The sequence below is a fragment of the Corvus cornix genome, chromosome 19 (genome assembly GCF_000738735.6).
Source record: "Corvus cornix cornix isolate S_Up_H32 chromosome 19, ASM73873v5, whole genome shotgun sequence".
NCBI lineage: Eukaryota > Metazoa > Chordata > Aves > Passeriformes > Corvidae > Corvus > Corvus cornix.
This window is the reverse complement of record NC_046348.1, coordinates 9138507-9162454: the sequence shown is the minus strand read 5'-3', so window position 1 is coordinate 9162454 and position 23948 is coordinate 9138507. Positions and strand designations below refer to the sequence as shown.

The window sequence follows — 23948 nt, the reverse complement described above, 5'->3', positions numbered from 1 at the left end:
GGCGGGGCCGCGCGCCCCCTCCCCGCCAATCCGGTGCGCGCGGCCCCGGGCGCGCGGCCCCGCCTCCGCCCCCCGCCCCTCCCCGCCCCACGTGCGCGGGGCCGGCCCCCGGCGCGCGGCGGCTCTCGCGAGATCTCCGATGTAAACAAAGCCGCGGGGCGCGCGGCGGGCGGGGGGGGCAGCACCGCCCGCCTTTCGCCGCCCCGGCCGCGTCCCGCCCACCGCCGGGCACCGCGGCCGCCCATTGGCTGAGAACGGCGCGCGGCCCGCCCTCGGCGCGCCCTGATTGGCTGCGGGCGCGGAGCGCTGGGTGTCATTGCCCGGGGGGTCCCAAACAGTGTCAGTGGCGCCGGCAGCCCGGCAGGTGAGGGGTGGCCCGGGCCGGGGCGCGCTCGGGGCCGCGCTGCGGCGGCTCGGAGGGGCCGCGCGGGGAGCCCAGGCCGGGAAGCGGCCGGAGCGGGGGGCGGCGGGCAGGGCGGGCCCGGCCGCGAGGCCTGGGGGACCCCCGGCAGCTGCGGCCGGAAGGCGCGGGGTGTAAAGCGAGGGGCGGCCGGCGGGGTGGGCGCGCTCCGGGAGGCCGCGGCCCCGCTCACCGGGCGGCGGCGGGAGAGAGGCCGGGCAGGTCGGAGTGTTTGGGTGTGGAGTTTCTCAATAGCGGCGGCGGAGGGTGCCCAGGCCGGCCCGGCCTCTGTCAGGGCTCCGGAGGGGCCGCTCAGCCCCGCCGTGGCAGCTCCGCGGGTGTCCCGAGCTGAGGCGCGGCTGTGCCGAGGCCCAGATCAGGAGCTAAAATCTGCTCCGGTGCTCCCTTCCCTCAGGGTGGGGTGTCACAGGGTGTTGGCACTCAGGGCACGGCAGGCGCAGGTGTCCGTGGGGTGATTTCATCCTTTCCGTGATATTTCGGCTTTCAAGGTTCCTCGGCGTGTGTGTCAGGCTGCTGTTGTGTTGATGAACGTTCTGTTGTTAATTATTATTTCGTTACTAATTTCTGAGTGGTTATCCTGCCTCCCTTAATGAGCTGGCCCAGGCAAAGTCTGCCCTGACGTGAAATGATGGTGATAACCCATACCACGTTTGGGATTTGGGTTTTTCTTTTACTTTATGAACAGGTTTGGGGTGGGGGGACCCAAAAGAGCAGCCGAGGGGTTCACTGAAGAGCTGGCTGGGATCTGTGGTGCTCCTCAAGTGCCTGCTGCCTTTAGGAATGTTACACAGCATTTTCCCCTGGAGAACAGAAGTGTGAAGGAAAGCTTGAGGATGGCACAAAAAGCTGACATCAAGCAGTAGAATGTGTGAGCTGCAGTGTAACCCCCACTTTCAAGAGTACAGTACACTGCAATTGTGATTGCACGTTATTTTTATATAATTATTTTCCAAGACAGCAGCCCATTAGTAAATAGTGGGTTTATGTAATGGCGATGACAATTGTGTACTTGTACCACTATCATAGAATGGTTTGGGTTGGAGGGCTCCTTAAAGATCACCTACTGCAGTTTGAGATAATTTTGCACTTTATCATGCAGATCTGTGGTTGGTTGTTTTCACAAACGTTCCAGTGATTGAAGTTGCCACTCTGGTGCATGATTTTCTTTTCCTTATTAAAAAAAGTGCTGTAAAGAGGCCTACAGGTCTGTGTAAGTGGAGTTTCTCTCTTACTGCCTTGAAGAATACATCAAGAAGTAATGTAATCAATAATGCTGTGGGGATTTTATTCAAAGTGCCTGTGTTTGTTGCAGGTGTGTGCCCAGGAACGATGGCCACAGAGTCCCCGCGCCGCCCCAGTCGCTGCACTGGAGGAGTGGTGGTTCGCCCACAAGCTGCCACGTAAGAATCTTCTAGAAGAACAGCCCTTACTGAAATGGGTTTGATTTCCTTGTAGAAGAGCCCAGCCTGAGCTGGTTTGGGGCTTTTTCCCCCCAAAGCCAGCTTGTGTTGACACTGCAGTTTTGTTGCGTTGAGTGTTGTTGTCCAATAAAGTCAACACACGTGGCATTTCTGTCTCCTGGGTGCCAGCTGGCTCCCTAAGTGGGATGCTTTGCACTTGTATACCAAAGCTGTATATTTAAAAGCTAATATACTGCAAAGTTGTGTTGGTGTTTGCACCATTTTGCTGTACAAACATTGCAATGTAGAAAAGTGATGCCAACCTCTTCCTTAGGCCAGAGAGATGTGCCACACATGTTCCTTTCTTGCTATTCTTTTTAATAACACCTTGTCCCAGGAGTGGATATATTAAAACATACAAAACTTGTCATTAAAATTCTCCAGGCAGGAGAATTTGGATTCTTTTTCTTTTTTTTTTTTACTTAAAAGTAACAACAAAACCAAGCAAAAAGGAAGAAGCTCCATCCTTTTGGTCAGAGCACCTGACAGACAATTTTTGTGCTTGGGTATCCTGATTTTCACTGTGTTCTCATGGGGGTGCTCTCATGGCAGAGGAGCTTTTTGGCTGTAAGACAGCCTAGAAGATTTATGGTCTTTTCTGTGTCTGTTAAAGGAGTTTTGTAGCAGTTTTTCTTTCTTCCTTGGGATGCTGATGCTCCTGCAAAATGGCACCGTATGGAAATGTCCACTTCAGGAGGTGTTGCTGTGCTCTTGGAGATAACTCTGTATTTCCAGAAACAAGACTCACTTTATTTTTATTGGAGAGCACAAGAAACTGATTGTTGTATCACAAAAAGTTGTGTTAGAGGTTTGTCTTGCAGCCGTTTTTTTAATGTGGCAGAATTCCTCAACAGATGCATTTCTCTCTGTAATGACATTTTCTTCAAAATATGCTTAAAATATTATAATAGAAAAACACTGTAAAAAGATGATTATCTGCTTTTATTTTTTTTAACTGTGGTGTCTTGTTCTTGAGGTACCTGTTCGTGCCTCAAAAATGTCACTCTTTGATGGATCTGTGTGTGCTCAGCACTCAGCAGCATTCTGCTGCTCATGTTAAGTTTCTATATCATTATTAAAAGAAGATTGGGCCTTTTTGTGGGTTATGTTGTTTTTAACCACTTTAAAGACATCTCCCTGGGAGTTTTTCAACTTCAGGAGAGATTTAGAGCACACACTCTGAATAAAACACCTCCTAAACATCAACTTTGGTTCAAGATGTGCTTGGGGAGAGGGGAAAAAAGTGCATGCTGTGAGCTGAACCATGAAGGCAGCATGACTCTGGCTGGTTGGCATTCCCAGGACAGCTTCAGACTCTGTGTTTAATACTCTACCTGTGGCCAGGCATTTTAATAAAGGTCTGCAGGGGCGGTGTGGGTGACCTACATAAATCAGAGAAGAATCAGCACAGAAGAAACCACAGCTTGTTTGTAAGGCCTCAGCCTAAAGCAGTGGGACAAACTGGGATGCAGAAATCTTGGGATTGTTGAGCGAAATCTGGTTTGGTTGTGGGCTGGAGTAGGCTTTTGTGAGTGTAAAACTTTATCTTTTAGATTTATCTCTGTTTTCAAAGAGTTGTTGCAGCATTTGGGTTCAAGTATCTTTTGTATAGTTGTGTGTAGTGCTAAATTCTCCAGAGTGCTTCATTTTTCAGTGCTAAACACTCCTGTTTTTATTAAAACAATCTTGCACAGCTTCAGAAAAAAAGCACCTTTGGGCATTCAGAGTTCCTAATTTTCAGTTCTCCTTTGTTGCTATGAGAAAGCTTGAGTTAGCACAGGAAAAATTGTGACAGCATAAAAATTAATTTCAGGGCTGCCAAAGCTGTTGCCTAAAGAAAACCTAAAGCCTTTCCTTAGATAGTTTCAGACTTTCTGAAGATAGTTCTTGTTGCTAGTGTCTCTCAGTGCTCCTCATGACACAAAGCACCAACTTTCTGCATGGTTTCAACACCATCTGTGTGTGCTGCGCTCAGCCCACGCTGTGGTTACTCAGCAGTTACACAAGGGACTCACCACTCGTGTAAGCTACTCAAAGCATTAGTTCAAAGCTGCCCCAACAAATGTATCTTGCACTATAAACTATCCTCAATCGATGCTGCTAATGAACTTCCAAGAAGGAATAAGCTTCCCAAGCTATAAAATCTCATCTGAAAATACCCCTCCTTGCTATTCTTAGGGAGGGTTTTGTTCCATCCCCTGCCCCTGAGCACTGCCACGTACTCCAGCATTGTCCATCGTGCACAGGAGCTCTGGAAGTTTGCTTGTCCCACCAGATGAGCTCCAGTCGTTGTTTAAATCCTCATTTTCATGTTGTAAGAGCCAAATCAAGTAGAAAAATACTGAGGAATCATTTCCAAATCCCTGTACCACTTCAGGCCCCTCTGATGTGGAGAACATGGCTTATTCCTTGAACTTAGATTTTATACTTTGCCCCCAAGCAGTTATTCCATCAGCAGGTATCACTTAGCTTTTTTTACAAACTTTTATTACTTTTACTTAGTCCTTTCATTACTTACAAGCCACAATTTATATTATCAGAATTTGGCAGTAAAATTAAGTGCCTGCATTGCATACTTAGTATTTTGCTATGTGCTAAAGGTTGCCCATGTTTCCTTTTGCTGATCTGTCTAATTTAATGTATTCATGACCATTTCTGAACTTCTTTGGCTGAAATTCTCCTTCTGTTTTGCAGGGAACAGTCATACATGGAAAGTGTTGTTACCTTCCTGCAAGATGTTGTGCCACAGGTAGGGTGTGGATCTTTAAAACTGCTTCTTTCAGTGCACAAAGCAGTGTCAGGAATCCTCACTCTGCTTTGTAGATTTATTATTTCATCAAATAAATAAATTTATTATTTTAAAAGATATATATTTATATATTTGTTTATACTTATATATAATAAATATGGCACTGGAATGGTCCCTTCATGGTTGCCCACGGGCCTCCCAGTAGCAGAAGGGAACTGATTTTGTTTAACTCTTTGGGAAAGCTGCAGTCCATGGTAGAGGAGCACTGCAGCTGATTGTACCTTCAGGAAATAATCTTGATTCTGATTCCAAGGATTATCTTGGTTAGTTAGTGTCTTGTTTCCTCATTAATTTCCTCTTAGGAATTCTCAGTGCATTTATTCTGTAATAATATAAAAACAATGTCCTCACTAATATCAATTTGTGAAATGAATTTTGGGCTCAGGGTTAAAATTAAACATATTTAAAGTTTCAATTAAGAGGTTGCTGCATTCAACAGCCTCCCATTCCCCCTCTCTGGTTAAAGGATACGGTCTGTGTTTTATTTTACAAATCAGTTTGCCTTGGAAGGGTGGAATGTGATTTGTTTTGAAAAGTAAACCCCACATTTATTTTTTACATTTGTATTTTTAGTTCGTGTTATTGCTTTTCTGGCATGTATAAAGTGATTATACAAGATCTGTTCATATTTAATCCCAAATAGTGCTCAGTATTTTGTTATAATTCATTTGGCAGTGATGGTATTTCTGCTGTAGCTCACGTTCCTGCTACCACAGCTTCTCCTGAGGACTGTAAAACCTCCAGTTTGGAAACACTGCAAGTCTCACTCCACAATTTCTTTTTGTATCTCATCTTTTTATGGGAATCTGTAGAACACAGGACTGAAACATGGATCTGTTCTCCTGGAATTGCAGTTTATTCTCTATTAAAAGACTATATTAAAGTTGTCACAAATAGAACTGAAAGGTGTCAGTAACATAAACTGTGTAGTAAAGGTTTCTTTCTTTCCTCAGTCTGGCTTGCAGTGCTTTTAAGTGAATTAAAGAGAATTTTAATGATAAAACACCTCATGTGAGAACGTCCAACACTGCTGAAGTTAAAGATTGTAGAAGCCACTGTGTTTAATTTTATTAACTCACTGTGAGTCATGTGGCATTTCTTACCTGCCCCAGAAGATTGATTGTGATAAATATTCCTACATCAGTGACTGATTTTCAGCATGCTTATGTTGTATGAATACTGGTGACAATAAGATCCATGAATCATGTTTGTGGTTTTTAATTAAATTCCTTCTTACAGGGGGAGAAAAAACAGTGTTAAACTTCCTTATTTCAACCCTTTTGCTTTTTGTCCAGGCCTACAGTGGAACCCCACCAGAAGAAAAGGAGAAAATCGTCTGGGTTAGATTTGAAAATGCAGATTTAAATGGTATGGCTTCTTTGTCTCTCACTCGTTTTTGTGAGTGTTGGGTCCCTGTGCAATAATTCCAGTCAGCTTTCTCTGTAATAAAAGAATCATAAACATAATGATTTTCTTGAGTAAAACTCCTCTTAAATGACATTTTCAACCATAAGAGAATGAACAAAGCTCAATGAAAGCATGGAAGCATCAGAGACAGAGAAGATTATTTGGGGTGATAAGAGAGGATGTTTCCAGGCCCAGTCAGAACAGGCTGCATAAAATAAAACACAACATGAAGGATTCTGAAGAACATGCTAAAGAGTTTGGTTATATAAACCTGAAAATGGTTTGAGATTTTTTTAAAAATAGAAAGAAAACAAACCCAGAAGCAAACAAACCTTAACTGGCCTAAAACTGGCCTAAAGATGGCCATAAAGCCATGTACAGATTATAGGTAATTTCTAGTTCTAATAACCCTGATTTAGGTCCTCTCTCAGTCCATCCCTAACCTTCCTTTTAAAAAAAAGGGAGCAGGGATAAACAGGTGGAAGAGCTCAGGGCTGAATGGGGAATCAATCACCCTTTTCTCTTAGACCATGTTGCTATCCAGAAAATTTTTCTCTGCCATTTTAAATGTTAAAGCTTTCTCTTTGTGAAACTTTAACAATGATGTTTGCATGAAAGAATATATTCCAGTATTGGTCCAGCATAAAAATGTAAAGCACCTTGGTTGCTTTTAGTTCTAGCAACTGAGGAAACACCATCTGGTGTTGCTGAGAGCAGCTGGGCTTGATCCTGACCTGCTAATAATGGCTCTGCTATTGAACCCCAATTCAGATACGTCCAGGAATATGGAATTCCATGAAATCCACAGCACTGGGAATGAGCCCCCGTTGCTGCTGATGATTGGATACAGTGATGGGATGCAAGTCTGGAGCATACCTGTGAGTACAGAGCTCACCTCACTCCTTCCTTCTCCTTTTTTTGGTCTATGTTCTGTTATAACTTTAATATTTTACCTTTAATTTTTCCCATTGGAGTGGAAAGAGCCAACACTTCCCATCAGTGTCATATGGATTGTGTGTACTGTGCTTATCTTCAGATAATCCTGAGCATAGCTCAGACACTTCAGTTTGTGTGCCTTCAGATTTTTCAGGGCATTCCCATTTCAGGACACATTATTCCTGCTAAGTACACTTCCAGACTCAAACTGGGAGCAGTGTTTGCCTTTCTGGAATAGTTTGTAGCCCCAAAAAAAGACAGATTTGTTCTTTAACAGGAAGGAATAAGGGTGGAAAAACACCCACAGGATTTGTTTGTCCCAGGAATTCAAGTATGACAGTATTAACAGCATTTTACAATCACGTGTTTGTCATGGACATGATTTGCAATTTTAATTTTATGAAGGGCTCTGTGTGCATGTGGGTTTGATTTCGTGTTGTCATCCCCACCCCCTGGTTTGTGTTGCAGAGTGGTTTATGAGCACATGGTCTTCATTTGGGGAATTTCCCCCAAATTTCTTGAAATGCGAGAATGAAGCTGAATACAGTAGGTCATAAAATTCTGAACTTAGAAAAAGCAAAACGGTTCACAACACCTTGTCCTTCAGAATAAAGCAGAGAGGATGGAGTTCTTTCCCTTTGTAAAATACACCGTTTTTTCCAGAAATGTGTGCATTTTACAACTTCTTGGGTAGCTATGTAGAACATGTGTTTATATACCAGTAGCTTAGGAAATAATGTTAATTTATACAGCAAAATTTCAGTTAAATTGAGTTTTATGGGTGTGGTAGAGCTTCCCCCCCTTTTATTGCATCTTATTATCCTCTTGATTGCATCTCATTAGCTGGAATGAGGAAATAAGAAAGCTCCTGAACTTCGGCGTTTGAAGGAATGTTTAATAGAAATGGAGGGAGACCTAATATACTTCACTAAATTTCAGTATTTTGTAACCGTTTGCTAAAATTTAGGAACTTTTGACTGAAACTTGGGAACATTTCAGCCAAAATAGAGGGAATTTTCTCTCGCGTGCGTTACACAAAGCGCCCACACGGTGGCGCTGGGACACCGAGCTAAGAGCGGCAGCACAACCTCATCAATCAATTAATTAATTAATTAATTAGGATACCCTGAGTATCACATCGGCTTGAGCGCAAGAATCCTTACAAAACACCCTGTTTTATCCAGCTGGAGTGTTCTTATCCAAATGAACGCGTGTTTTCTAAAGAAAAAAAAAAGACGTGTTGCCATGGGTGGAGTTTTTTCCTTTTTCTTTCTTTTTCTTTTCTTTTTTTTCTCTCTTTCTCCTTGTGTCTGGATGAGCCACAAGTTAGGCCACGGAATACCTGGTTTTGCCTTCTTTTCAGTAGGATCATACAAGCAGGCTGTCCTTTTTTTTTCCCCCCCCGAAGTATTTCACTTCTTCATAATTCCTAGCTTTTGATAGTATTTGCTATTTCAGGAAAACTAACAAAAATGAAATTGCAGGACAGCTTCTCTTAGTATTGTTCAACTTCTGCAGAAGTACGAGTTGAGGGGCAGTGAGGTGAAATGGAGAAAATGCCAAATGTGGAAACATTTTACCATCCGCCTTCAGAATGTCAGCTGTGGAGATATTGTATCACTTTGCCAGCCCTTCGTTTGTGTGTTCTGTGAAATTCTCAGAGCACAGCCAGGGAGGTGCAGCTTGGACCTGGGCACTTCGTGTTAGTCCAACCTCAGCGTTGGAGTGGCTCCTCTGTTAGTGGAGATTTTCACAGAACAATAATCTTTAACATCAGTTTTAAATATCTTTACAGAGCAGCGTTTGTATATCCAACAAATTTGGAGGGAACATAAACTGGAGGGTTTTTTTCACATTGTTGTCTCTTCTTTGCATTTTTTCCCTTGCTTAGCCTGAGCACAATAAAACCTGGCAGTTATGTGATTGACTAAATATTTAAGAGCTTATTTGGCAACACTTTTTTGTGTCCTTTACTATTACACAAACCTTTCTTCTTGGCCCTGCTGACTATTTAGCTTGTAATTAAGCAATATTATTCCAGCTAAGAAAAGAAAACCCCAACCCTGCCTTCTCCAGCATAATCTGCAAAAGCAACAATCTGACATTTATGTGCAAATCTCCTCAGGAAGGCTATTATCTGTAGCATTGTGCTTTTTTATTCCTACAATTGGCCCTCTATTCAGCACTTAATAATGTGTTGCAGGCAGCAGGGTTTGTGTGTGAGTGATTATGAAGTGTTTATGACAGCTCCTAAGCCGACACTCGGGCTAATGGTGTTACATTGACTTGCCCACACCTCGCAGCCTTTCCCCAGCGCTGTGTCTCTCGCAGGCTGAGTGCTTTCACATTAACATCTCCTTGGAGGAAGATCTTTTGACTGCACGAGTGTGGCTCGCAAATGGGAGATACCATTAGGGCGCCTTCAAAGGGCTGGGGTGGTGTTTGGGGGAGCCTGGCCTTGGAAGTGCAGCCGGAGGCGCACAAGGAGCGGAAGGTGTCCGTGCGAAGGGCTCTGCTTTGATCTCTGCTCTCAAACGGGGGTGGGAAGGTTAAAAGTGGGCTTAAAATATGCCTGGCTAAGTGGGGAGGAATCTGGGAATATGACTAGGAGTTCCTATTTGATAATGGTGCAGCGGAGCTTTGTGTTTTGTTTGGAATTTGTTTTCGCTTCGCTCCCAGTTTCACGTTTCAGAGACGATTGGAACTGGTTTCTGCCTGATGTGGTTTCCAAGTATCTGTTCTAGATGTTCCTGTTCAGGGAATGCACGTTGGCTGCTTTTTTTATTTTTTTCGTTGTAGGCTGGGAATTTCAGAAGTAGAAAAATCATCTTAATTTAATGGTTCTTGTTACAATTAAAAAAGAAACTTATCTCATCCCAAGCTGCAATCCAAACCTCTTTCTAGAGGGAACCACTTCCATTTACACTCGGAAAAATGGAGCAATGGCCTGACTTAGTGAACCTGAAAAATGCCTGAGGACTTTGCAAAACATCTATGCAAATCATTTTCTGAGGCTCTGGGTTTTCTACACTTGAAGATGCACCAGTGTGCGAGAAATACGGTTTTATAAAACTTCTGATTCCATTAGCACTGCCATAATTTAAAGTACTACGTGCAACTTCATCCTCAATCCAGTCGCTAGAGTAACATTCTTTGAGCATTAGATTCTTACAATCTCTAGATAATTACAGAGATTTGGATTGAATGGAAAAGCTGAGTGAATTTCTAAACGAAAGTGATAAAATGTGTTCATTTTCTTCCAGTCCTTCATTGCTTTCTCAGAAGCACCATGACTGGTAGTTGTCTTTAACCCCTACACAGCAATATTTGGTGGTGGTGTCTATCAATTGCTTATTATCATATTTTAACATCATATCATGATATCTTCATGTTTAAAACATACAGCAGAATATTTAAAAACAGCCTTCTGATCATTCCCTTTTCCTGTTACACATTCCCCAGTTTCCATTTCTAGAGTGGCACAGTAGGTCAAGCATTGAGTTCTAAACTCAAATTTCTGGTGTGTTTGGCTTTTTTTTTTTTTTTTTTTTTTTTTTTTTTTTTAGTTTTTTTTCACCATGTGAAAACCATTTTCTCTGGTTGGAAACTATTAGTTATCCTTGGTGTGAACAAAACTTTCTTTGTTCAGCTTTTTTTTTGTGGGTGCAAACTGGTGTGCTCCAAACAATACAGCTCTGTCATCAAAAATTAACCAGTGCTGCAGATTCCTGGGCTGTCATGTTTTAAGCAATAGCTCAAGATGTCTTAAGTGGAGGAGAGAGCTCTTCTTCCTCCTCCTTTAATTGGAAGAGAGCAATGAAAACTTTGTTGGGGGATTTGAATCCTTTGCTTCCAGCCCTCCCTGTAGGTCTGGGAGTTGTGGTTGATCCCATGTTTTGGGAAAGCTGAGATGTTCTACCAGACCAGCTTGGAGCCGTCATTTTGGATTCACTCTTCCCTACAACGAGTACCTGGTGCTGCTTTTACAGCTTAATATCCAATTCTTGAAACCTGTTTGGAAATATTCTTGGCTTTTGGAATGGGAAAGAAAAACTTTTAAGAGCTCTGAGAGCTGCCACGGGGGCTTGCTACTTAGCTGGATCCAATCCAAAATGGCAGCCACAGCCTCGTTTCTCACAGGTGCTTTTTGAAGAATTTAGAGCTCTGTTTTCAATTCATGAGCTCTATTTATATTTTGTCTGTGCATGTGAGACTGTGGAGCTCGAGGGACTGGTAATGGGATGTGGAGCCTTTGGCTGAGAGTTGCCAGCCCACATCTGATCCAGGCTGGCCGTTCTCCCCTCAGTGTGCAATTCCTTGTCCCACTTGAGTTCCTAGTGGGATAAGTGTCCCATTCACAGGGAGGATTGGCTGCCTGAGCAGTGAGATAAGGGCTGGAGTAGCAGGAAGATCAGGCCACACAATCTCTGTCCCCTGAAGATGGTGCTTGCAGGCAGATTGGATCTGTGTGGCCTCAGCAATGAAGTTTTATGTTGTCCACAGATAAATGAAGGGCATTAGCATTAACCACAGTTCATTCAGGGATTTGTAAGACTGCAGATAGCAGAAGCTTCTGCTGGTGGTGGTGTTTGAAAGAAGTTCATTGGAGTTCAAAGAAAATCTTGAACTCAAAGCCCTAATGCATTTTTCAGTGCCAAGCAAACCAAGGAACAACCAAGTTCTTACTAATTCATGACAGACAACAACAGGCAATGCCTTCTATGAGTCCCTGTCTCTACAGAACCGTTAAGGACACACAACTTAAATCCCCTAAAAAAGCTGTTACTTTATGAAACTATGCTAGATTAAATATTAGTGTTTTAATGTGATCCATGTTGTAGTGTCACATCAAGATTTTTTGGAAACTTAATTTGTGCCTGTTAGAGAATTTTGAATTTTCTTTACAAACGAGCTGCTGGTGGTTGGGTGGCATCTTGTATTTTCATTGCAAAGTCTCCAGTGGGGGTGTATCTTAAAATTTGCTCCTTTTTAGCTCCCAGGAGTCAGCAAGTGAGCTGTAGAGGCTGAACCCAAACCATTCCATGATTGAGAGTCCTACAGGGACTGAGCAAAGGACCTGTTAACCTACAGTGGTCTCAAAACAGGGGCTAAATACCTGTAATCTCATCTTTGTCACTGTTGGATCCTGTGGCTTTTGTTACTCCACTTAACCTTTCTGTAATTTTCCCCCAGTATAAAATAATAAATTATCTTTTACATAATGAATATTAATTATTCAAAAGTTAGTGCATTATATGCATGAGAAGAGCTGGGCTGGGATTTCCATGTTAAATGCTTCACTACAAACAAACTTCATTTGTACTTGGACATTTTAGGCTTTTCTTTGCAAGTCTCAAGTTTAAGCTCTACCAGGTCTTGGCACCCCAGGCTGGATAAACATGCTCCTGGAGTTCAGGATATTTAAGAGCAGAGCCTGAGTTAAGAAGGTTTGGCCTTCTCTGTGTATCTTCCTTTGGGGACTGGAACTTTGTTTGAAGTAGATTGGAGTTGGGGCTCGTGTGCTGGCAGATTTAGAAAGGAGAAGGAGGTGTCTGAGCTGGGCTGGGACATTTTATGGGGATCACTCCTTCCGTACCTTTGTTGTGCTGGTTCCTTTCCCTCTTGTTTTCATTCATAGCCAGAGATGTGCACACACGTGTGAAACAGCATGTTCATGATTTGGGGGAAAAAATCTTTAATTGCCAATAATAATAGTTCCAAACCCTTCTATTTTCCTTCTTTTCCATTTCCTCCTTTGCCTTTTCATAGAGCTGCTGTGTTCCAATGGACAGAAAACGTGCTGCTGTCTTAATTTTTTTAATCTCTTTATTACTCTGTCCCTCTTTAATTTTCCTCATTTTCTGCTTAGCTGTGCTTTACATTTTCCCAAGCTGTTTTTTCTGGATACAGATGTTTTCATCCAGAGGCTTTTTTTTTTCTCCACTGCACTCCAAGCTCACGATCAGTTAAAAGCCATCAGCAAACCTTTGCTGAGTTGATTTCTGATCATCATTTCTGTGTCTTGTATAGAATCTGGTCAAGATGCTGCTCCTGAGGGAGAATTAAACTTGTTTTGCAAAAGCTGGAGTACTGCAGGGTTGTGTGTGCAGAGGGAAGAGAAGAATCTGCTGTGATTGGAACATCTGCCTCATAAAATAAGAGCAGGGTAGACCCAGGGATTAATTCTCATTTTGATTGCAGTTTGAAAAGTGTTGTGTTCATCAGGAATAATTCTGATAGTGTCAGTAAAAGTGATATTAATTGATAAACTGCTGGGCTAAAACGGGTTAGAATGTTATTTCACCACATTTGTGTAGCTTGTGTGTAATTCCAGGCTTAACAGGGAAAAGCAGTACTTCTGTATATTGTGTGCAGGATGGTGGGTTAGCTCTGTAGTAAATGGTATTTTCAAAGTAATTTTATTTATAATTGTGCTTCATGGGGTGGGTTTCATTCTCCCCAATGACTTAGAGCAGTGATAATAAATAACCAGGCAGGATTGGATGTAAGCTGAGAGCCTGGAGTACTGTACTTGGGATTTGCTGGTCAAACAGTAGGAGTATTTTAACTTTTTGGACGTGTGAGCTGAAGTGCAGAAAGAAATGGAAACAACCCTAAAATGACATTTCCAAAAGTTCACTTGAATTTATAGTTTATTGATTCCTAGGAACCTTATTCCAAATCATGTTCTGTTCTGATATTGTAAGCTGCTTGTTTGGCAAAACTTTATGCCAGCCTTGGCTGTGTTCTGAGGCTCATTACATCTGTTTTAAGTTGTTGGTTATTTGGAAACGAGCTTCATAATGTTTGCCATTTTCCTGGAGCTTGACGTTCCGTATCGGATCCATTACCAGGCAGTTATGAAAATACATTGAGTGACCATTGCAGGAAGTCTGGGAATTCATCTTGACTGCTTCTGGTTTAATCTTTTCAGCATTGCCATCAGTGGCGGGCTTAAGTAGCTTGACCACCTATTTTTAAACATGGTTTTCACACATGGTGAGTGTGAAATGAACCAATATATGAAATTCTCCCATCTTTTTCCACCCATGTTTGCCACTCTTGATCTCTGTTGAGTTGGCATTTTTCTTTAGAACCATGTGAAACGTGGGATAAATTTGTGTAAATTTTAGTCAGCTTCAAGTCTTGCTTCTTCCAAAACCTGTATGGTCATGAACAATTAATTTGAGACTTCTAAGGCCTATTCTCATTTACAGAAATGCCAGTGGTTGCTTAGGCAGAGTCTTACCAGTGTACTTCCCTACAATGCCTCTCTACCTACCTTCTTAGCTCCTAAATGTATATGTATTTGAAAGTATATATCTGCTTTTTGCATTGCTGTTGACATTTGCAGATCAGTGGAGAAGCCCAGGAGCTGTTCTCGGTGCGCCACGGGCCGGTTCGAGCCGCACGGATCCTCCCAGCCCCTCAGATCAGTGAGTACACAGTTCAAGAGATCATCATTCACCAGAGCTTTTCAAAAAGGCTGCTTTTCCACTCCAGTAAAACTAACAAGACAACAGAATTTGGTTTTTGGGGTGGCACTGGCTTCTGGTTTGTTCAATTTCTCCTTATTTTACATTAACTTTACTCACTTTGACCCTTTCAGTGGCTGAACTTTTATCATCCCTTGAGTGCAGCTCCTCTGTCACTGCTTAAATACTATTTTATCAAATTCTGAACCAAGCTGCTTAATTTAACAGGATTCTTCCAGGAGTTGAGTTAACCCCCAGAAGAACTTGCTGCAAAATCTGAGCAACTGTGCATAAATGAGCAAATTCCACTGAAAAAATTACCCTGTTTCATCCAAACCCAATCTAATTGTAGACTTCTGCAAGAACTGTTGAGGTCTAAATTAAATGAGTTGTTTTACTTTGTGGATGAAAACAATGTCTTTCTAGTATGACCAAGGTGTTTGGGGATTATGCTGGGTTAGAATTTCTAGTAATATTTAATGAATTAATTAATGAACTCAAAAAACACAGCCTCAAATCTTATTTAAATTATTCATAGTAAATTATACTAATTTTGTGTGTTTCAAAGAAAGCAAACGAAGAAAGTTAAAGGTTTCATGGATGTATTATACATTGTTTTGGTGATTTCCTGAGCAGAGGAATATACAAAGTGTATGTGGCTGTGTAACTGTTACAGGTTAAACTAACTTACAGTAAAATACTTCCCAGGCCTGTTGTTCCTTTATTCCATTTACTGGAACACGGCATAATTCCCAACAAGCTGCTCTTTTGCTATTATGTGTGTCACTGAGTAATGGATGTCTGTGCCCCTTCCTCTCTCAAAGGAAAAAAAAAAGAGGAAGAAAAGTGTAAATGGAAATGAAAATGAAGTAAATTAATTGAAGAACATGGAAGTTCTGTTTTTTTCTGGTATTAAAACAGGTTTTTGATTTTTCAATCGAGTAAATTACACTCATGAACTCCTTCAAGCAGTTACTGTCCTTCTGCCCCTAAATTCCATATATTAGCATCTGACAATGATAGTTGTTACATTAGAAAACTATTCAAATTAGCTCATATTAAATTAAACCAAACCTTTTAAAAACATGTTTTGGTCTCTTTTTACATGGCTTGGTTTAAATAAATCTTTGATTAAAAGTACATGAATGTATCATTGACCAGTATCTGGAATCAGATAAAAGTAAAGCTGTAATAAGAGGCCTTAGATAACTAACTCATGAGCTTTAATGATTCTGAACAAAATAAAAGGAATTTGTAAAGGAGAAGCTGATTACCATCAGCAGGCTCAAACACTGTTTTACTGTAAAGCTGTAAAAAGGGAATTATTGAAAATAGGAGTCTCTTGGTGGATGGATTTGGCACGTTCCTAGAAACAGATCTTAGCTGGTGATAAGCAGCTCATTCCCAGGTGTGAAAGGAAAGCTCATGGCTTTAACTTGGTGACTTTACGGGAGCAGAACTTAATAGTTTGTCAACTATTTTGTTAAAAAACTGCAGTCCTTTGATGTTAGATCCTCTGCCTCATAGTGTGCCTCATGGCATAATGAAGCCTTGTTTCAGGGGGGTTAATTCATGCAGAGGATCTCCTTCAGCAGGTCCTGGGTGCTGCTGGCAGCAGGAGCCTGGGCAGGCTCTGGAGCTGCCCTGGGGCACTGCCAGCTGGGAGCTGGGCAGGTTTGTGAGCTCAGGAGCTGGGCCAGCTCTGGAACTGCTCGGACCTGGCAGCTCTGCTCTGCTCTGAGCCAACAGCCCTGGCCTGGCCCAGCTCTGCAGCATCACTTTGATGTCCTGGTGGCCGTGGCAGGGCTGCTCTGCAGCCTGCTGGAGATGTCCTTAAAACCCTGAGGGATTTCTGTAAATAATGCTAAACCCCACAGATACCAACTCTTCTCTGTGGTCAGGTCATACCTACCTTCAATAGACAGGGCTTTAATTGTTCTGTACAGTTTACAATATAAACGCCCTTTTTGGAGACTGAAGGTTTGCACTGGGACCAGATTTTGGGCTTGCAGAGCTAATTTTTGGACTATGAGAACATCTCAGTCTGGACTCTGGCAGTGTTAGGGACAAGAATTCTGAGCTGTGCTATCTGCTGAGCCATCCTTGGCACAGCTGCTGGGCTGGCCTGGCTCTTCACTTCCAGACCTGGGTGCTGGGCTGGATTGAGTGGTGTTTCCATGTGCCCAGGTGTGCTGGGGGCTGGATTTTTGCTGTCAGTGCATTTATTTCAGTTACCTCTGCTGTTCTTTTACCTACAAAATCAGAATATTGATGCTTTCTGAGGTAAGCCAGTGCTACAGTCTCCCATTTTTTATTACTTCTCCCAGGTCATTTTACAAGCCCCTGGCCAAATACCTGCTTTGCCTTCTGCTGGCCCATTTGTTAAGGTGGAGCTGCATAGTTTAAAAATCAATCAAGAAACTCAGAAATCCAGAGGAGCAGCTCTGTGTGTGGCAAGTCCTGCTCAAAGGGACATGGTGACAGGCTGGTGTGGTGAAGTTTAGATCAGTGGTTGGCTGTAAAACCTATTTCCATGTCTCAGCATTATGAGAATAAATTCCTCCAGCAAGCTGAATTAATTTATTGCCATTTTCTAGATTATGTTGCTTGCAGAAAAGATGGTGTAATAGCCTTACATCTCTCAGTGAATTTGACTGTTCACTCAGATTGACTTATAAGGGGAAAAAAAGCAAATTAAAAATAAGTTAGAGGTACTAAAACCCATTGAGAGTTGAAATATTGCAGCAGATTTATCCCTGTTATCCACTGCTCCCATCTTTGATGTTGGTAAAATGCAGAGTTGAACCTCAAAAGCTGACTCAGGTTTATGTGCAGGTACACTTAAAGAGCTCTAATATTTAGGTTGCTCCCTAAAGGAAGGCAGATGGGAGGTTTGCGTATGTTCAGCCACTTGGGTGGCTCAGTGGTTTTCAATCCCCAGAGGCCAAAATAATCACAGGGGCTGTGTGGTGGAGAAACTGGCCCTGCACGATGGACAGGCGAGGTTTGGGGTGGTGTAGGTGGGTTTTGCAGGTGTGTGTTTGACTTTTGGTGTTCTCCCACTGTTCTGTGGGGTTTTTGGGGTAATGAATGGTAATGTCTGTGGATTACAGAAATTACAGACTGGAATTCTCCAAGTAAGGCTCTTAGAGATATTACAGGGGAGAATTTTGGAGTGCAACACTGTAAAATACTAATTTCTTTGAAGCTTTGGACTGACCTGTATTCCATCATCACATCACATCAGTGCTTTAGGCCAGTGCACCTGAAACTTTCACCCAGTTGGGCTGAGAGGGAATTCCAGCCTGGGGCATTCCCGGGTACTGCTTGGCTGCTGCACTGACGTGGGGCAGGACCCCAGATGCAACATGATTTCTAAGGAAAAGATGGAAATAAGAGGGGTTTAGTGGAGCAGGAGCTGCACTCCATTATTAGATGGGACTGATCAGTGGATTTACACACCAGAAAAATCCACTCCATTGTGCCTCTATGCCACTGCTAAATAGGTCAGAGTGTGAAATTCATCCAGTGTGTTTCCCCCCATGGGAAACCAGGGTGATTTCCATAGTTCTGAGCAGCTTTTGAGTTCCTGTGAAAATCACTGGGTTTCATTTTTATTCTGCATAAAGATGTGCTGTTGTTATTGTTGTTGTTGCTCTTTTATTATTGGCATTATTGAGAGGCCTTAGCAGGCCCGAGGTCTCTATTCACAGTTTCATCAGCAGGACAGGGCCTAAGCTGCTTTGAGCTTACATGTGGGTAACCTTTTGACTTCATCAACTTCTAAATGTTGATTTGTATGGAATTTCATTTAGCCACAGAGAGATTTTTTTTTTTTTTTTTTTTTTTTCAATGTTAAGCACACCAACTGAAGTTAGGTTTTTAAAAAACCAAACGTATCATTTAGCTAAATGGAGCTGTAGATAAGGTGGTACCTTGTTGGCAGGAAGGGCAGTTTTCATTACTTTAATTGTGTGATTTGTCAGGATTTCCAGCATTTTATAAATGCTGTAGTGTTATATGACAGAATTAAAAGGATTTAGAATAAAAGGAGTTTAAGAAAAAGACTTTGCAACAGGATTTCAATACTTTTTGTATTTGGGGGATTTAGGGAGCTGTTTTTCATTTCAATTTTGTTAAACACTGTGTGTGCAGCAGGTGTGTGCAATGTCAGCGCCTCGCACATGCAAATAAACACAATTTTACAAATGAAAATTAATCCAGCAGAACTTGGGGGATTAAATCCCACCCCAGAACTGGGAGAGGCTCCTGCTTCCATTAGAGCATGGCAGAGCCCAACACATGTCGCTCTGTGCAATCTCATGAATGGGACAGCTATTAACCTGATTTAATGCCCTCAGAGGCCTCCCAATAATGATCCTTTCCTGCAGTATTAATATTTACATTCTGAAAGTATTGAAATAGAAAATGGATTTTTTAAAATTGAGGGACTGGAGTTATTACAGACTGAAATCAGAAGTTTAAGCACCTGTTGCAGAATCTGTGCTGTGGGTATTAAAACTGGCATTCCTTTTTATTTTGGGCACTTGATTCCCTGGACTCCCCTCCACCTTTTTCCTCCTTCTTTCCCCTTCCTTTCGTTAAACTGAGAGCTAGACCATAAAGAAACATCTGAATTCGTGTCTCTAATACATCTTAGTGAAAAAAGAAGAAAAAAAGTAGAGTTAAATACTTCAGGTAAAGTCCTGGCTGCACTTAAATCAGTGTCAGAACTGCTGGTAGTCAGCATTTCCCCCTCAGTGCTGGGAACAGAACAAATGGAATTCATCTGTTACCTGGGTTGAAGGAAACAAATCGGTTGCCAGACTCTTAAGGAGACTTTATGTTTCATTTATCAATTTACAGGTCAGTACATACAGTACAGGTTTGACTCACCAAAGAGCTTGAAATAATAGGAATAAAAGGGAAATCCATCTGGCTGGTTTAGGTTCTTTGTAAAGCTATTGTTGATGGTGGAGTTATTGATGTGACCCATTTGACTTTATAAATACCCAAAGGTGTAGGAGGGAAGACTTATCCTTGTACAGATGAGAGGACTGAACAGTGTTTGTTACAAATTAAGTGCATGTACCTGAGTTATTAATAATTAACAGAGTCTGCTGTGTCAAAATGAATATTGTTAATTGTTGTGCCTTTCTGAATAAATGATTTACGGCTGTACAGCAGTATTTGAGATTTAAATTTTGAGCAGGCTCTATCACTAATATTCTTTAGAGATCAAAGGGTTTAGTGTATAATGGAGGAAAAAAAAATTCCATTATTCACCACACACGTGCAGACCTATAGATAGATCATTAAAAAGGCAAAGGTTGAAAGAAAATGGAGGAAACTTCATAGTGGTGGTGTTGGTTGTTACTCAGTTATTTAAGTTGGGTAGAAACATACCCTGGAATTCAGTTAAACATCGTTCACAAGCAGAAATGAGATTTTTTGCTGTTGTTGTTTTTCCTTAAACTCAATTTTAGTTTTATTTCTGTTTATGCAGCAGTAAAGCAAAGTTCTCCAAACTCTTTAAAACCCCATTTTGAGAAGTGTGGTGTCTTTAACAATCTGCCTGTGCTGGGGTGAAGGTGTTACTGAGCCTGGGGGGACGACAGGCTGGGTTCTAGTGCCAGGGCTGGTGCCACTGGTGTGGGAATGGATCCCAGGGCAGGGACAACTGGCCCAGTTGTCACCTGGTGAAACCACCCCTAAATGTGGCTGGGGTGTGGTGTAGGAGTTGTGTTTTCACTTGCAGTCCCACTGGAGGTTGTTTTCTCTTAAAGGCTGGAATCTCCTGATGGTGGAACAGATGGATCTGGTTTCAATTTCATCTCCTGTTTGCTTGGGCACAGGGCAGGGGCTGCAGTGGCTGCTCTGAGGTTGGCACTCGTGTGTTCCACTTGCACAAACTGGAAGCCAAGGTGTGAACCCCAGGCAGAGCTGCTGAGGGCCTTAGTGCAGACAGCTTTATAAGGAACAATGAAAAGTGAGCAAGAATCACTTGTTACAGTCCCAGAATCCCAACCCCAAATGGGATGAACAGAAAATCACTCCCAAAGCCTGGCCACGTTTTGCTGCTTGTGTTGTTTCTCATTTTCACTCTGTCAAGAGCAGTTCTTCAGTGGTCACAGCTCTGTCTGGGATTTGAATTTCTGTCCCTCACCTTGCACAAGCTGTGAGTTTTGGGTTATATATTCAATATATTGGGCCCCAACCTGAACTTAGAAACTGTACAAACAGTGCATAGTAATTTCCTTTTGCTTTTCTCTTGTTTCCCTCTTCTCAGGTGCTCAGAAATGTGATAATTTTGCTGAGAAGCGGCCTCTGCTTGGTGTGTGCAAAAGCATTGGATCTTCTGGGTAAGAATATTTTTGTGTATGAAGTAATACATAAATTGTAATGTCATCTAAAAAGCCCAGTAGATGACATTGTTAAAGCTCTGCTCCTTTTTTCCTCATGGGATAACACTAGGATGTGGTTTTAAACTTTTTTTTGGTGCATCAACATACATTTTCCTATGACTTAAGCTTTTGGAAAGGAATAAAAAAGAGACTCTTGATATAAAATAAATAAAGGGGTATTTTAAGTTTATTTTCTTCTCAGTGGAATCACAACTTTATAATTAACCTTTTCTGATATTAAACTGGGTCAGAATTATTACTGTGAAGTGTCTAAAGCAATCTCTATGTCTTAAAAAGTAATTTTTCCAGCAGCAAATGATTACAAATACCAAGCATTTAATTGTTGCAGCCACACAGTGTTTATTAGCAAAATCATGTTAAACCTCCTTCTCTGAGTTAGAAAAATCAGTTTGCAGTCTTGTTTTGTGCTCTCTGGCCAAAATTGTTGTATCACTGCTCTTATAAAAGAGGCCCTTAAGACATTTTACGTTTGATTCAGACAATGCACAGGATTTATATCTCTACCTACAGGAAAATATTTGCTTTTCAGGAGTAATTCTCTACGCAGCCATTTAATGGCTGAACAGTTGAAGTAAATCTTCTTATAGTTGTAAGGCTAATTCTGTGCCACACCTTTTTCAATTAAGAGTTTAATCACTGTGTGTGTGAAGGAAGAACTGTCAAATCTTTAACTTTCTCTGTTATTACTGTGTTAAATTGCAATATTAATGTTACCTGCCTTAAATGTTGAAATTAGAATCCGCATAAGGCAGAGAAGTGATTTTTTTTTTCTTTATGTGTTTACAACTTGCAAAACTCAGTTTATGGTGATTTTTCTCCTTTTCTTCCCTGCCCCGTAAGTTTAACTATTTATAAATTAGAAATGCAAATACTGCTCTCATAGGAGTTTCAACCTTTATACAGTGTATTTTAATATGTAAGGGATATGTTGGTTTGGTAAAAATCTTCCTTCAAACCCTTCTTTTAGAAGCTGAGATACCTGGGAAATGAACAGACCCTGAGGATCATTATTTTCATTGTGTTATTGTATTCCTCAGTTAATAGAAGATAATTCTGAGATTATGGGCAGTTTCTGCTTTCCTCAAAAAAAGCCCCTCATATGTTTTCAACGCCATAATATCATTTCCAAATAATTTTTTGTTGTTACCATTATTAATTAATTCCCAGATGAATTTGCTGATAATGGTTTTTGTTTTCTGTTCTCGTGTGTCATCATTTTATACTCATCAACAAGGTGGAACTTTTGCCTCATATCTGATTTTCTGGCTGGCTTTTGGTATGCACATTTTTGTCTTTTAAAAGTCACATTTTTCCAGCTAGTAAAGTGACTGAGATGTTTCACAGGGGGCTTGACTGGATGATCTTTAAGGGTCCCCTTCCAACCCAAACCAGTCCGTGATTCACTAAATAATCTTTTCAAAACAATTGTTTTCACAGCCCCCCAAAACGGTGCAGTCCTGACACATAAATGGGAAACAGATTGTGGTTTTTGGCTGGTATTTCTCTGCTGCTTTAGAGGTTGGTTCAGGCAACTTCAGTCTTACATTACAAGATTTTCAAATTAAAAGGAAAACCAAAAAAGAAAGAATATCTGCCTAAATTTTGGGGTTGTGGAGGTTTGCAAAGACATGCCTGCTTGTTCCTGGTGATAAGACAAACAAGTCTTTATACATACACGGAATTAATTGATGGGTTTGGTGCATATTAATGCATTTTCTTGGTGGTGAAACATTAAAATATCCTTGTTTTCCCCACATGGGTCATTGAAGCCATAGTTTGGAACATACTGGATCTGTAAAAACACTTTCAAATACGCCAGAGAGGTCCAAAATCCATTACTTTTGTTCTCTTCATAAGTAAATGTACCAATCTCTTTAAATTAAATAAACACTTCATTTTAACTAATGGAGAAATTTAAAGAGAAACTGAGCAGGATAATTTAGTTTTATTTTAGATTTTTAGAAACATAGTTGAGAATAGATGGAGACATTGCAAATTTGCCCTTCAGTAGATGATATAGGTAACAAGAAAGCTTAAAAAAACCCAGAAATAAACATTCCAGGAGGGAAATAAAGCACGTGAAGTAGCAGGGACAGGGAGGAGGGGCAGGGAAGCCTGAGCCCTTGTCCTGTCACTGCCTGCTCTTATAGATAGCCTTTGTCCATCTTTCTCCAGGTACTGGACCTCTAAGCCATCCTTACAAAACATATTTGATATTTTGGTTCCCTTGTCCTGTGTCCAAATAGGCAAATTATTTTGCTGAAAGATCAGCAGATTATGCCAGAATCTTACATAGGCAAGTATGATAATCAGCTAATGATGCAAGTGTAACTAATTGAACAATCAGTACTAGAAGATTAAAAAGTAAGAGTTTGAAGCCAGTAGCCTTTAGGGAGAGTGCAGGAGCTCAGGCAGTGGCCCCTACAGCAGCCTGTGTTGGCTTTCCAGCTTGTATTTTTAGAAAGATGAATTAATTTAATGATATCAAGTGGTGGAAAATTTTGGATGACTTGAAGAATTGGATGGAGGTCATTCAAGGGCATGAGAAGCAAGAGGTAATGTAATCTTTATTAATCATGGGAGGAGAGAGGAAATTAGGGTAAATTAAAGAAGGAGGAGTAGTTGGAGCAAAGAAAATGTGTAACTTTGGCTAGCCAGCATTTTTTTTCCCCTGCTGATCTGTTTACAAGGCAAATCAATTGGCAGCAGATTTTCAGGAAGCGTGTGCTTTATTCTCATGGCTACTGTAGATTAAATCCTGCTAACCTTAACCCAACTTCAACTCAGGAATGTGTTTATGGGAGTGCTCAGGTTTAGGGAGCAGCTTCACATGAGTAACAGCACAATTAAAGTATTAATATTTTCTCAGTGTTTCAGAGTTTCATGAGCCTGTTCTGGGTCTGGCAAAGTCACTGGGCAGTGCTAAAATCCAGTGTCCACTTCTAAGTGTCCGTGGCTTTTAATGCTTAAAATGAGCTGGTTGGGAAATGATTTGTCAGACACAAACAGCAAAGC

At 41.5% G+C, this 23948-nt stretch overlaps 1 protein-coding gene across 1 annotated transcript in view; it reads left to right on the top strand.

Moving 5' to 3' along the window:
- The first annotated feature begins 262 nt into the window (after positions 1-262).
- Positions 263-23948, top strand: part of BCAS3 (BCAS3 microtubule associated cell migration factor) — a 300122-nt gene continuing 276436 nt past the window's right edge. The window contains 7 exon segments of the mRNA XM_039562815.1: positions 263-364; positions 1734-1821; positions 4576-4630; positions 5986-6058; positions 6869-6975; positions 14388-14469; positions 20798-20870. Of these exon segments, the coding sequence (XP_039418749.1) occupies positions 1751-1821; positions 4576-4630; positions 5986-6058; positions 6869-6975; positions 14388-14469; positions 20798-20870 (461 nt within the window). The 5' untranslated portion in view covers positions 263-364; positions 1734-1750.